Source organism: Borostomias antarcticus, assembly GCF_949987555.1.
Source record: "Borostomias antarcticus genome assembly, chromosome: 24".
NCBI lineage: Eukaryota > Metazoa > Chordata > Actinopteri > Stomiiformes > Stomiidae > Borostomias > Borostomias antarcticus.
The window spans coordinates 10,383,017-10,397,620 of NC_140257.1; the positions used below are offsets into that span (position 1 = coordinate 10,383,017).

The 14,604-nt window shown below is 42.4% G+C and overlaps 2 protein-coding genes across 2 annotated transcripts in view; both read left to right on the top strand.

Moving 5' to 3' along the window:
- dtna (dystrobrevin, alpha) overlaps positions 1 to 3,250 on the top strand; it is a gene marked incomplete at both ends in the record, with an annotated part of 11,607 nt that extends 8,357 nt beyond the window's left edge. Inside the window, 8 exons of the mRNA XM_084458228.1 lie at positions 307 to 403; positions 1,311 to 1,331; positions 2,107 to 2,266; positions 2,403 to 2,492; positions 2,594 to 2,702; positions 2,882 to 3,003; positions 3,094 to 3,132; positions 3,228 to 3,250. Coding sequence (XP_084314354.1) covers positions 307 to 403; positions 1,311 to 1,331; positions 2,107 to 2,266; positions 2,403 to 2,492; positions 2,594 to 2,702; positions 2,882 to 3,003; positions 3,094 to 3,132; positions 3,228 to 3,250 — 661 coding nt within the window. The remainder of the gene's footprint in view (positions 1 to 306; positions 404 to 1,310; positions 1,332 to 2,106; positions 2,267 to 2,402; positions 2,493 to 2,593; positions 2,703 to 2,881; positions 3,004 to 3,093; positions 3,133 to 3,227) is intronic.
- A 4,458-nt stretch (positions 3,251 to 7,708) lies between these two features.
- On the top strand, positions 7,709 to 13,830 carry mapre2 (microtubule-associated protein, RP/EB family, member 2). The gene is made up of 7 exons (XM_084457995.1): positions 7,709 to 7,876; positions 9,652 to 9,779; positions 10,375 to 10,520; positions 11,624 to 11,840; positions 12,487 to 12,632; positions 13,285 to 13,443; positions 13,713 to 13,830. The coding sequence occupies exons 1-7, from the start codon at positions 7,755 to 7,757 to the stop codon at positions 13,806 to 13,808; spliced, it is 1,014 nt and encodes a 337-aa protein (XP_084314121.1). The 5' UTR covers positions 7,709 to 7,754; the 3' UTR covers positions 13,809 to 13,830.
- Positions 13,831 to 14,604: the final 774 nt, after the last annotated feature.

Sequence of the window (14,604 nt, forward strand, 5' to 3'; positions counted from 1 at the left end):
GCGCTCCGGCCCCGCCGGCGTCCGCGTCTCTAGTATCGCATCGCAGTGACAGACTTCTGGGACGCTGAGGAAAATGTAGACAGCCTGAAAATATAGACAGCCTGAAAATATAGACAGCCTTGAAATATAGACAGCCTGAAAATATAGACAGTCTGAAAATATAGACAGCCTGAAAATATAGACAGCCTGGAAATAAAGACAGCCTGGAAATATAGACAGCCTGAAAATATAGACATCCTGAAAATATAGACAGCCTGAAATTTGTAGTTCATTGATATACCATGTGTACTGTTGCTTTTCTGTCAGGCAACGCAAAGACGAGCTGGAGCAAAGAATGTCGGCTCTGCAGGAGAGTCGCAGGGAGCTCATGGTGCAGCTAGAGCAACTAATGATGCTCCTGAAGGTACCGTGCACACACACACACCTGGCAGCTTCCACTTCGCTATTACAGCTCCACACTCTTCATCAGTAAAATAACACGACGACCACTAGAGGGCATAGTTTGTCAGCTTTCACTGATGCCTCGTCAGAAAGCGTAGCAGGTGGCAGGTCCTATTGGTTTAGCGGATCCCATCCTAATGAGCTGCTCTTGTGGTTTCCTTTTTTTCCTTCTTACCTTCTGCCTTTGTCCTGAAATGACAACTATTGTTTGGTGATTTCCCATTTTAATCTTCGAGTTTGAGCATGAGATTAGTCCTCCTGGTACCGCCCACCCTATCTGTTAAAGGAGGAGACTTTCAGGGAAGAATCTCTGCAACATTCAGTAGGGGAGGGGCTTGAGAATCGCACACAAACTGCTCATTCCACTGGCTTTGGTAGTAAGGCGTTCAATCTCATTCATTTGAAAGGATCAATGCTAATCCAGTCAAATCGCAAGCCCCATGCCAACCAGAGAAGAAATCCCAGTTGAATTTAGGAAATACTTGTAAGTGATTAGATAGATTGATTTGTTAATTAAACATCCTACTCCATTATGTATTTTGTCAGACAGACAGACAGACAGAGAGACAGACAGACAGACAGACAGACAGACAGATAGATAGATAGATAGATAGATAGATAGATAGATAGATAGATAGATAGATAGATAGATAGATAGATAGATAGATAGATAGATAGATAGATAGCTGGATAGATAGATAGATAGATAGATAGATAGATAGATAGATAGATAGATAGATAGATAGATAGATAGATAGATAGATAGATACTGAAATTATTCCCCTAGGGGTACATTTGGTTAAAGAATATACTGCGTGTGTTTTTTGCTTTTTTGGGGGACCAAATGTGAATGAGTCTTTTCTCAACAGGAGGAGGAACAGAAGCAAGCTGTAAGTCTGTGAAGCCTGGAACAACTAATACTGTGTTACTTACAAGTATTCTTACAATACTTAGTGGTCAACTTGATGCAGTAGCAATTTGGGATATAAGACATATCCTGTATGTAAAACACATCAGAAATGTCTCTGCTAATTTGTGGTGTTGATAATGGACAGTGTTTGTTCAGCTCTTTTGGGAAATAAAGAAGTGTAAGCCTGTTAAACTAACAGCATGTTCAGTATTTGGACCGTATTCTGAGTCTGGCAAAAATAACCATGCATTTTGGCATGTGTGAATGTTTGTTTCTCACCAGCTATACTATGCATTGTTTTCATGAATAAGCTCTTCAAAAAGACCTTATTGCATTCTACATTTCGAGTGTGCATCGCCGTGGACAAGCAGAATAGTTTATGTACCATTTGAGCAAAACCGAATTGCAGTGTCATTCATATTGTTCATTCATATTGTAATTTTGATATTACTGATACAGCTTAACTCAAGGTGAAAAGGCTGTAGTATGGGTAAATGATAATAATCATAATCATAATCATAATAATCATTCATTATATTTATAAAGCACTTTTCATTGAGAAAAGTGCTTCATCGGTTTAGCTAACGTTGCTCCTCCTTCCCAAATGTGTTACCTGACGTTAACATTACCTCAGTTCCTGAGTTTAGCTTACAGCTTACTTTAACCAACCCAGCGTACGGTTAGCCTAGCCTGGTCTGGCCTCTGTGTTGTGCTGCCTGTCAGGCGTTCTCACGGCTGGGCTGGTTGTGTTGCAGACCCAGGGACCCGGCTCCCCGCGCTCCTCCCCCGGCCACACGGCCAGCCGGCCCATCCCCATGCCGACCCAGTCGGAGTCTGCTGGCACCACCCCCACCCACACGCCTCAGGACTCCCTCATGGGCGTGGGGGGGGACGTACAGGAGGCCTTTACACAGGGTAACACACACACACACGCGCGGTATAAACACCTTGAAAACAGAATTTTCCGCTTGGCTCTGAGCTCAGTTCAAGTTGCTTTGACAGGGACATAGGAGTGGTGTATGTATTGTCATGTATCTGCTCTGAACCAAAGGCGCTAGGAGAAACTTGAGAAACGACCTTCTGGTCGCTGCTGACTCCATCACCAACACAATGTCATCGCTGGTCAAAGAGCTGAATTCAGGTGATGCTTTGAGTTGTAGCCCCTCAACACATATGGCTGCCTTTTGAAATACCCCCTTGAATATGCAAGCAGGGTCTTGAAAACCTGTCTGTGTTCTACAGAAGGAGGAAGTGAGACAGAGAGCCTTTTGGACTCTGACCTCGGTCGTTACGACATGGTGTCCACTCCTACCTCAGAGGTCCTCCTGTCACAGGTCACCACCAAACCAGGGTACCTGCAGAATTCACCACCACCTACAGCACCAATATTTGAATGTTCCCATATAAGTCTTGATAAGGCCATTTTCCTCCATCTGGTAGTCTAACCGTGAGTGTATTTGTGTGTGTGTGTGTGTGTGTGTGTGCGTGTGTGTGTGTGTGTGTGTGTGTGTGTGTGTGCATGTGTGGCAGGACCACTGGGCCTGGAGAGGAGGACTGCTACGAGAACGACCTGGAGCGACAGCTGGAGGATGAGCTGAAGATGGAGGAGCTGGTGAGACACAGGCCAGAGCCAGAGAAAGTCATGGTGAGCTGTAGTTGGAGATGGGGGTCTTCAGCAGTGCAAAACATCCTCTGTCCAATTCTTTAATTTGTTCTTTCTGTTTGTTTATGCTGTGTTACAGGTGACACTGAAGCAATGACTGTGTTCAGCCCATTTCCTGGTAAGTTATTAATTATCTGTACCTCAAAAAAAGGGGGGGAAACATATAATCTGTGCTCTTTCACTCCTGTGATTTTTTGTAATTTCTCTTTGTAGAGAAGTACTGGAACAGGCTGTGAGAGATGGGCCATGCATATGACACAAAAGATCAAGGTTTATGACACTGCTAAATCCACAATAGAATTCCTATGATTCATGTGTAAAGATCTATTTTTTAAAGGAACAGCATATTTACGAGGATACTGTGAACTGACACGGAGAGATTATGAACAACAGAGCTGTCTATAATACCACTGGTGCCATAAAATCAGACCACTTTTTGGAATTATTTGTTGATTTTAACCATTTTATTTTTTTGGTACAAGTTGTTGACGAATTGTTTAAGTGCAGTAGTCTACATACTGTAGGTTCATGGTGGACAAACATGTTCAGTGCCATTAAATTGAAACGAGTGGATCTGTTGTAAACTGAGGCGCAACAGTAACAAACAGAACAGAATGTCTGGCCATGGCCAGGTTCACCCTAAGTCCAAGGATTTCTTACTATTGGTGTTGTGTGGCTTTTATATTCATATTTGACATTCACCTTATCTTTTAACAGACTGAGTGACTTGCCAGAGAGTCTATTTTATTGGATACATTTCATTATGTGGTGTCTTAGTTGATTAGATCATCTCTGGATGTGGTTCATTCAAACTTTCAGTGCAGAATGAAGCCAACAATGTTATTATTTTTAACATGATCAGAATATGTATTATACTATGTGGAGAGTGCCGCTATTAACGTTACATAATAACACTTGTACAATTGTGGGACTGAAGTAATGTTATTGGAATTTATCAGCATTTGATGTTTGCCATATTGGAGATTTGAATGAATCCCACCCAAGGGTAATGTGCAGGTCTTAGAAAAATTAACCAGACTAGAAAGATGAAGTTGACAAATCTGATGCTGGAATACGATAATACTGTATCTACTGAATTATTTTATTTGCTAGCTACTACAACTTAAAAGTTGAGTAAGGGACTTAATTGAATTTATTTATAGTTGAATTTATTTTGATTGCTGATTGTGTCTTCAATGATCATATACAATAAAAATGCATATGGAGTAGAATGTTTAATATAGAATTGACAACATTGTTAATTACCTTGGCAAAGGTGATGAACATAAATTGTTTACTATCAACCGCTGAAACATTGTTTGCTCATTTGGCTGATTTTGCGGATTTTCTGAAATTGTCTCTTCATTTAAATGTTCCGACCAAAACTTTTCCTCAAACTTATATACAAAAACACACACACTTGATGTACTTGCTCGCTGTGTGTGTGTGCGTGAAATATTACCCAGTCACTTTAGAAAAGTGGCAAGCCAATCTAAAATCATAAATGTGTGAAATGTATTGTGAATGATTTTTGAGCTAGTTCATATCAGTGATTTTGCATGGTGGTGATGCCTAATAAAGAGATGACACAACTGGAGTGTAGCCTGCAAACTCATTTCTCTTCATCATTTGTAATGCGCACTCCAATGATCGTGGTTCAGGGCACCATGTTTATTTTCTGTCATAACTAAGTTAAATCACTGACCATTCACTGTTTAGTGCTCTCGTTCACACTTATTCTTCGCATACCATCCTAGGTAGTGTGTGAAGTCAGCCAACCCACACTAGAACAGCACATCCATACTCAGATCAACATTTGGAAGTCCATTTGGACTGATGTACATTTAACTTTCAAACCAGCAACCTCAGAGCTCCTGATCGAATGCTCACATATAGGCTCATTAACAGTCACCAGACATTCAAGTCTGTTACATGAACCACCATTGTCCATAGTAGCTTTCACCAAGCCTTCAGTTCTGAAGCCTACTCGACTCATTTAGGGTTGCCTATTCAATAAAACAACAGTGGCTTTTGGTACTGATTTTTTATCATCAAAAACTGATTGAACACTGATGTCAAAAAGGCATTTGAACTAAGCAGTACTTTTAATGAGACTTCATCCTCACTTGTCACTGACTTATGGCACTTCCATTATACTTAGCCTGCTCTCGACCTTGTCCCCTGTTCTTGGCTGCTGTAATTACTGCTCATGCATAACATTCCACACTCTATTGTTTTTGTCCTTTGTTAGTACTTGAGTGCCCCCTGGTGTTAGAAATTGAGGATAACAACCTGGGTGTTGGCCAGCACTATTTGGTCGTCTGCCCCTGCTTTAATTCTATTCTAAGTCAGTTATTTATTTCAATATAGCCTACTGTAGGCAATTTGAGCACTGAAGGTACAGCACGAGTAGGTTGCCTTGATAGATGTAAATGAAAAATAATTAAGAAATGGGAAATAATAGGGTCATGTGGACTCATTTAGGCCTACTGTACCACCGCTCTCAATCTTTCTTTATTTTAAATATCAGCTAGAGTTTGGCAACATGGTCTCTTTGCTGTAATAAATGAGCTCAAGCTGCAGACCAATCAATGCATCCCAGTCTAATGCAGTAAGAGTGATATGCTCTTTGAACAAACACTATTCCACATCTTAAGCCATCTGCTTGCATGCATATTTTATATCTCCCTTGGCATGCGTTTTTATTTTTTTTAGAATAGATAGCTTAGACAAATCTACTGAGGATATAAGTAAATGACTTACATTATTGTGTTATGGCTAAAAAAGGAGATAAATTGCGAAGTATGCACATGTACTGTAGTTGACAGCTGTATTCAATGAGCAGCGCATCACGTTTTGACTGGTCGAAATACAACAGATGCCACGATTAAACCAATCGGCTTCAGCAGTGCTGGCTGCTTGTCGAATGAAACGTGTGCGTTTTGAGCGTCATCGTTTCATACAATGAGTTGAAAGAGGGTGGGGTGACTCAGGAAAATACTAGCACATTTAACGCCGAGTAACCTGGGATCTCAGAGTTCACTGGTGAGTCAAAAACCAATCTGATTTGCCATGACACTTGTGCAAAAAATTATCGTGCATATAGGATGTATATCCCAGTTTCTCGTTTGTGTCAACTCGATTTAATATAGTAAACGTGTTGGCTACCAATTTCTCTCAAAGTGAGCTTGTATCCATCTGCTACCCAGCTAGCTAGCTGATCCATCCCTTCATGCCGCTGCCGCTAAACGTCTTGTCAAGTCGCCTTGGTTTGGTTTGATTTAGCAAGCTCAGCTAGCTAGCTAGCAAGCACCTCGATTTCCATGTTTGACTGTTCGTTTGTTGTCTGAGTAAGTTCGCTCATGAATGCTTCGCGAACTGTTGTAGTGGCCTGGTGTTCTTTTTGGTGTGACTTTTGTTCAAGCGAGCTAACGATACGAAAAATCAATGGTTGTAAATTCGTGCATGTTGATTTTCAACACCCGGGCCGTCCAGCGGTGCGCGAGCGACCGCCCAGAATGAGATCATGCTGATATGGCACGAGCTGGGTTCTCCTGCTGGGTTCTCCTGCTAAACAGAACTACCTGCCGCGTGACGACACCTCCACGTGAAGTTAAAGGCAAGGCCAGGGGTTTCACATAAAGGTGTAGCTAGTGACTTATTTTGCCTGGCCATCACCGCCTTCCGTCAAAACAAATTGACCTAATGTGTTGGCAAAATTGGCTTGCTAACTAATTGTTTTGACGGCTGTGTATCCGATTATTAAAGCACGTGAAGAGCTCACGTTTCTTCCAATGTTCAATGAGACGTTAGTTAATAGCAAGCCTCGCCAGCAAACACAGACACTTCCTGATGTCTGCACTGCCTTGAGCAAGGAACATCATGGTACCCTCCTCTGTCTGGCACAGTGTGGGCATATCGGTGCTCCAGTAAAGTCGCAGGCATTAGGCTACCAGTCAGCTGCCTGATCAGCTGCAAATATGAATTACGTGCATGTATAATGCATGTATAATTTCCATTTCAACTGCCTGTCACCCAGATATACACTACAGACTGGCATCTGCAGAGGCTCAGTTCAGGTCTGGGCGCTGGTACAAACAGGACAGGAGTTATATAAATCACAGCTGGCGGTGTTGACAGTTGCCATCACATCAGGTGTGATCATGGTTTCAAACAAGCCCACCCAACTGACCCCGCTGATCAGATGAAACTCTTGAGAACCCCTTCATTGGTTATTTCCTCCTTGTGCACTATGGCTGCCATAGCTCCTGTGTGGGCAGAACGTTTATTGTATGCATTGCTTTATTTTTTGAGCTAGCTTTGTGGATTAGTTGCATGTGCTTGGTATCTAAACTGGCAAATGGGAATCTGCTTGGCCCATTGGCCCCTGGCACTATGGCACACAGATTGATGGTCTGCATTCCATGATGTCGGTCTAGCTTAACATTTCCTAAACTAGAGGGGAATGCAGAGGAGCAAAACACCAATTGTTTTCATCTGCATTAAGACTTGTCAGTGTCAGTGCGAAGTCTCATGTCCCTTTTCTAAGTGGAATTCGCTGTTCGCTGTCAGAACGGGAGCAACCAGCCACCCCCTTCAGTCACGTGGGTAGAGCGCAGCGACGTCACTAGACGGAGATTCGCGAAACCTCAGACAGCCGAGCCCGAGGTGCGGCACTTCCCAAGCATCGTCCTTTCAGCCAGAGCGAACAGTAAATCTGTTCAATATTTAAGAGAGCCAATGCCTGGTCCCACTCAAGCACTTTCCCCAAATGGAGAAAATAACAACGACATCATCCCGGACAACGGATCCAATGTTATTCCTTACAGGAAAAATACAGTGCGAGGAGAGCGCGCCTACAGGTAAATCAGTGTAATGTCGCATTTGGCGTGGTTTCATTACAAAGCCCGAAGCTGGAATTGTAAAACCTTACATATTTTCGATGGTTTACATTTTTTATTTGACATTCACACCATCGGCTGATGGTATAATGCATTGGTGCATTGCTTTCTATCTTATGTCTGTATGTTAAATCTAGTACCACTACGCTGTTTCTTGACCAATGCATGGCGTATCGTTCAAGGCCGCTGCAAGTTCGCGACCAAGATGCGCGAAAACCGTTTCATTGACATGTAGCCTATCGTTAGTAAAAAACATAACGGCATCGTATTTCCATTCAACTGATACATGAAATCGATGGACTGATAAGCTGACTGGTTTAAGCTATGTTGCTTAATTGTAAAAAATGACATGTGAATAGTCGCATTTATCAGAACATTGTCGTATGTCGTGATGGTTCCAAACGAACATGATGTGTTTGACTCAGTAACATCTAAGCAATTCTTCTATTGCATTGCATTTATATTGATATTCTATTCAGATGTCACATTTTTACAATCAGTGTTTGTTGTTAGGTATGCTTTAGGCGGTCAGGCAGGCTAGCCCTCCCCGCGGCTAACAAAGCTCGCCAGTAGCTACATCCGCTCTTGTTGACATGTGAACCACCGTGACCGTCTGGGATTTCTATTACTCCTGCATCAATGTGGAATAATGAAAGATGGCCATTTAAACATTTTCAAACCTCGTCCACACTTGTTGTTGTTGCTGCTGTTGTTGTCGTTGTTGTGTTGTCTGACTGCTGATTAAACCTGATCTAATCATGTCTTAACAGTTGCATAATGATCAATAGAAAATCCACTGCCCTATTAGCCAACTGTCCTCGTTGTATGTTTGTCTGTTATCTGGCAGTGATATATAAGCTCATTATAGTTTAACTGTTAGGAAACGGACATGGGTCAAGATGGGACTCTAGTCTTTATCTTGGCCTATATAGCCTAAGCCTTTTTCATTGGCCAATGCTTCATAATATATTGTGATTTCCAGAGATGTCCGTTTAGCCAACTTGTCAGCTTTATCAATCTTGTCAGATTTTTTCATAGTTGTCAATTACTGTTTATCATTATCAACCAATGCATCTTCCCTATTTATTCAAGTACAGCTGAATGCAATGTTCGTGGTAGAGGTTCCCCCTTATGTTGATAGGATTGGTTAAAACTGGATGTGCATTTCCAGATTTCACACAAAAACGTACTATGTTGCCATAACCGAAAGTGGCCAAGTGAGCATGAATGCAAATCGTGTAACATGAGTAATACAATTTGTTAGTATAAATGGGCAATGTTGAAAATATGCTTAGACTCCTAAATCTCTAGGAATTAGATTTGAGGGAATTTAATTACTGTACAGTAGGTCTGCTTTTCGCCCAGGCTTTCGAAGTAGAACTCTTCTAGTGGTAAATCAGTGAGTGGGTGTCCTTGTGAGGTGGCTTGTGTTGTATTTTCTACTGTTTGCTAGCGTGGCTAACGCCTAACTTGGAAGTCCTTTGACTTCACGGTGGATCGCATCAGCCTGGCTGCTTGTTTGCTGCATCATGCCTTGATCTGAGCGCCAACACGGTGTTCTTTGTGATCTTCAAATTATTTGGTGTATTATGGTCAACAAAATAAGGCTGTCTCTATGTGACTATGCAAACAGTCCAAGGGGTTGTCGTCACCCAGGCTACTGGTTTTTCTTTCTTTTAAGATGGAGGCTGTTGTTTGTTTGGTTTTATCTTAATAGTGCCATTTGTCTTTTGCAGTTGGGGGATGGCAGTCAACGTATATTCTACCTCAATAACCCAGGAGACTATGAGCAGGCATGACATCACTGCCTGGGTTAATGACATTCTCTGCCTAAACTACACTAAAGTGGAGCAGCTCTCCTCAGGTAGGAATTCATGATGTGAATCACGCAAGCCTTTCTGTCCTATAATCCAGTCAGCACACTGAGTGAAAGGGGAGTATGCATGGTGGTGCCTACTTCCCACTCTCCAGTTTGCCCTCAAATGTGAATAGCCCTCTACTTGACATGTACAGACACCTAGGAAACGCATTCACCTAGGCTTTGACAGAGAAGATGGCGTCTATAAATAAGACCTGCTGCCTAGTGCCTCCGATACCCACTCCTCATGTAATCCAATCTGTCCTAACTCCTGAACCACATAGACGTTCTCATTTCACAAGGTGCACTAATTCAAGTTTAAAGCCCATCGCTTCAGTTCTGTGCTGTCTAGTCTCTGTCATGTCTGCTCTTGGAGCACCATTGGTTTGTGGACAATGGAGCATAATGAGTGAACAAAGGATTTGAATGCACTGGAACCAAATTATTTTATGGATTGGGATGAGCGTTTCCCAAAGGTTTAGAGCACCAAACCCATCTTAAACCTCTATAACCTAATATGGCTAACCTACACAGCTTTCAGAAGAGAGTTTTATTCCAACCGGGGACCTGTGACTTCAAACACTCTCTGCTTGTTCCCTAGGAGCGGCCTACTGCCAGTTCATGGACTTGCTCTTCCCTGGCTGCATCAGTCTTAAGAAGGTGAAGTTCCAGGCTAAACTGGAGCATGAGTACATTCACAACTTCAAGGTGCTGCAGGCCTCCTTCAAGAGGATGAATGTGGACAAGGTGAGTCTAGCCTGTTTTCAGCACCACTCAGCCCCACCCCTAGTTTAAAATGCAGCCGAGTTGTTATTGAAGTTCCTACTGTGATAGTATTTTAGACTGGTCTAGTCCAAAGATTTACCAAGATACGTTCAAAGGTTGAGTCTGTTTTATTGTGGAAAACATTACGAGCGCAAGGACTTCCTGACAAACGCAGCAAAGGTGGTTCAGTCAGAGAAGTGAAGTCAGAGAAGTCATGCCCAGTCTTATATTCAACCAAAACACAGGTACGGAGCTTTGAGGATGTGATTGGCTACTCATTGCACGTCATGTGAAATGGCAGGCGTGGCCAAGAGTATAGACATGTGACAACAAAGAAAACAAAAGTCTGAATCAGGACGAGGAAGACTAAGGTGGGGCCCTTCTGACTTAAACAAAGAGATGAGGAAGAGCTATGCAGAGTGTGTTTACAATTACAAAAGGGGGAGACTGAAATTGGGGTTTGCAAGGGACTTGGGGGGAGGTGATAATTACCAGGACAAAGGTTTAAGGTGTTTGGATGTAAATTAAGGTGTTTGGATGTAAATTCCTGGACACTACTGTTGTATGTAATAATTATACTTATTACAGGATCTCAAGGGTCTTTTTTTTTTGCCACATGGTAGTGAGAAACACAAATACACATGTGAATGAGCGGCGACACACACCTACACCTGCAGTCGCCGGTGGAATTGATCCCATCCAAGCTGTCGTCCAGTGGCAGCCAGGAGGAGCAGTGGGCAGCCTCATGAGTGGCGCCCAGGGACCAAGTCCAAGTGCTCAGTCCAAGTCCTGGTCAGGGACAAGACTGAAGATGTATTTTTTTTCATATTGGGCACAGGCTAGTGAGCACAGGGAGAACATGCAAACTCCACACAGAAAGGCCTGGGAGAAAGCCCATTCGGGAATTGAACCCAGGACCTTCTTGCTGTGAGGCGATGCTGTAACACACACGTCACCAAGCATTTCAGCTCTGCGCTTTTCAGAAATGCATATGGGAATATGTATCCAGAGCTCATCCTCTGTATTCAGAGTCCCAGTTCTTTGTGCCTGATCTACTTTCTCTTCTTTCTTTTTTCTCTAACCAGATTATCCCTGTGGAGAAGCTGGTGAAGGGTAGATTTCAGGACAACCTTGATTTCATCCAGTGGTTCAAGAAGTTCTTTGATGCCAACTACGATGGCAAGGAGTATGACCCATTGCAGGCCAGACAGGGGCAGGATGCCATTCCACCACCTGACCCTGGTGAGCAGATCTTCAACCTGCCAAAGAAGTCCCACCATGCAGCCAGCTCTCCCACTGCAGGTAAGTCAACACATGCTCTGTTCATTGCCCACTAATTAAAGTTGTTTGGATTTCCAACTCTATAATTATTTCAATCAATCAAAAATTGCCACAATGAGGCCTAAAGCAACATTATTCCCTATTGCAGTTGATTTAGCTAACGTTTCTGAGTGAGGGGGGGGGGGGGGGGGCAACATTGGCTATCCTAATGGTACAGGGCTAGCTACTCATCAAGGGTTTAGGAGGCATTTATTTGCTGTTATAAAGTAAGCATTAGCACTAGCAAACTTGCTAGTGCTGATGTTAAGCTAGGTAGCTAGCTAGCTAACAACTTAGGGGTGGGGGAAGCAGTGAGAGCAAATCAAAATCATTTCCTGATGACAGCACGTCCTCCCTAACTCCCACCCATAAAAGTGCGAATGAGAGAGAAGAGACGGATATTTTTAGATGAAATAATCTAGCAAACTACTCAGACTTACCTTTTCTCAATTTCATATTTTATTGGCAAAATGTAACACAAAAGCCTGAAAATAATTGTTTAACTCTCCGAGAGGCCTTCATTGTAAAGCGCTTTGGATAAAAGCTCTACACTACAGTATGTAGGTGCATTCCATTTACCATTGTGATAAATTAGCTATATATAACCTTCTGTACTTCTGTGTTCCAGGAGCCACCAGGGCCACGAGCTCTACGACCCCAAAGCCATCAACACCAACATCCAGACCCTCTTCAGCCAAAAAGATCCCTGCAACATCAGCTCCTGCCAAAGGAGAGAAGGAACTGGAGCAGCAGGTCACACAGCTCAATGAGCAGGTATATTCCTGTTTGTCTGACCTATTTTAACCTTACAGACCTGACTTGGTTTCATTCAGATCATCATGCCTCAATTTAAGATGCTGTGTAGTACATTTTTGTGAAATAAATTATGACAATTATTGACATTATAATATTGATAAAGCATCTAGGTTAAATCTGCAGGCACTGCAACATTTTTATGTGCTATCAAGCATTGAAGCATGTCGTAAAGTGTAGCCTGCTGAAACGCATCTGGAGTTATATAAAGAACCTTTCTATACAAAGCTTATTTTGTGAAGGGTGGCTGCTTAGCTAGGAGAACATATGCAATTTCAATGTCAATCACATCTGGGACAAGAAGATACTATGACACATTCACTATAGGAACCCTGTATATTTAGGCTAATTTGTTAATACAGATAAATGAATACCCCTTTAAGGAATGTTTATATAATGTTTCTAAACTGCAAAGTAATTTCCACCACCTTGAATAATAATAATAATTTAACTTGTTAAATGATTCCTCATCTTGAACGGAATGACTGTAAAACCTGAAAATGACCCAAGACTCCCACACTTGGATCAGATCGGTGCTACACTGTTAATTCATGTTCAGAGATTTGGGCGTTGTTCATTTTTGTCCATGACGGCTAAAGTTCTCTGTGTGCAGGTGAACACATTAAAACATGCACTGGAGGGCGTGGAGAAGGAGCGGGACTACTACTTCGGGAAGCTGCGCGAAGTAGAGCTGCTGTGCCAAGACCAAGGCGAGGAGAGCGCCCAGTTCGTAGAGCGGCTAATGGAGGTCCTGTATTCCACAGACGACCAGGTCAGTGAACCGCATGATTCACCTGCCATGATCGATCGCTTTACACTACACGAAAAAGCCCCAGGGGCACTTTGTTATTGTAGAAGTTGCTAGAGGAGAAATTAAGTGTTCAGATCTGGTCGCAGTCGGTTATTTTGAAAGATAAAGCTCCCTGTCTGCTTTAAAAAAAAAAAAAAAAAAAGTGTAGCACCTGGTATTTCTCACTGGTGTGAGACACGGACTTGTGCGATGGGCGTCTCGTTAACTGGTGTGTGTTTGAACCCCCTCAGGAAGGAGCGGCGGAATTGGCGGAGGGGAACGGAGAGGAAGTGGACCAGCAGGTTCAGGAAGAGGAGGTGCCAGATGACCTGCAGGATGAGTACTGACTGCCAACCCTCCATGACAACGCACCCTTTCATTTTGTGAGAACTTCTACGGGATTTTAAAGTTGTTTTTTTTACCAGTTGTTTTTTTTTTTTTTTTCCATCATCGTTTCCTTTTTGTTCTCTTGAAGACTGAGCACATGGAGCAACCTCATGAAAGTTTTATTTTTTGTCCCTCCGTTCAACATTCTGTGTTTTTGTGACTGTCAGTGAAATGCTGTGGCTGGTTGCTGTTATTACCTCCACCAGCAGACAAGCTCAGACCATCACAGAAGTTTCCAAGGACTGTTCGGAGTGGAAAAAGAAGTCACTCAAATCCTAGATGTGATGAAATGTTGGAGACCGGACAGGTAGTTATATCTGTCAGAAAATGTTACGTTGCCAGCTTCTGTCCCTTCTTTTATGTGTTTCAAAGTTATTGTTTTTTTTTTCCATTTTACATATCCTCCATATTAATCATGATAATGCAATAAGCAAAAGCCCTGAAGGGTCAGTAGTAGCTCCTATTTAACCTCCCATGTGTTGCACTGACGTTTGATTCTGGAATGGACATGATTTCTGTCCATAGACTCTCAACAGTTCACACACTTAATGAATTGCAGAAACAAAATATTTATTAAGGCTTAGGAATAGTGTAAGATTTGTATGTCTCTTCTTGAAGAGAGGTAGTGCAGTCAATGAACTATGAATGAATGGTAGTAGTGTTACGATGACCATGTGACCATGTGAGTTTTGATCTTTTCAATGAACTCTGATAATCATTGTATTCACATGTCTCATTAGCAGCTGATATGGTGCT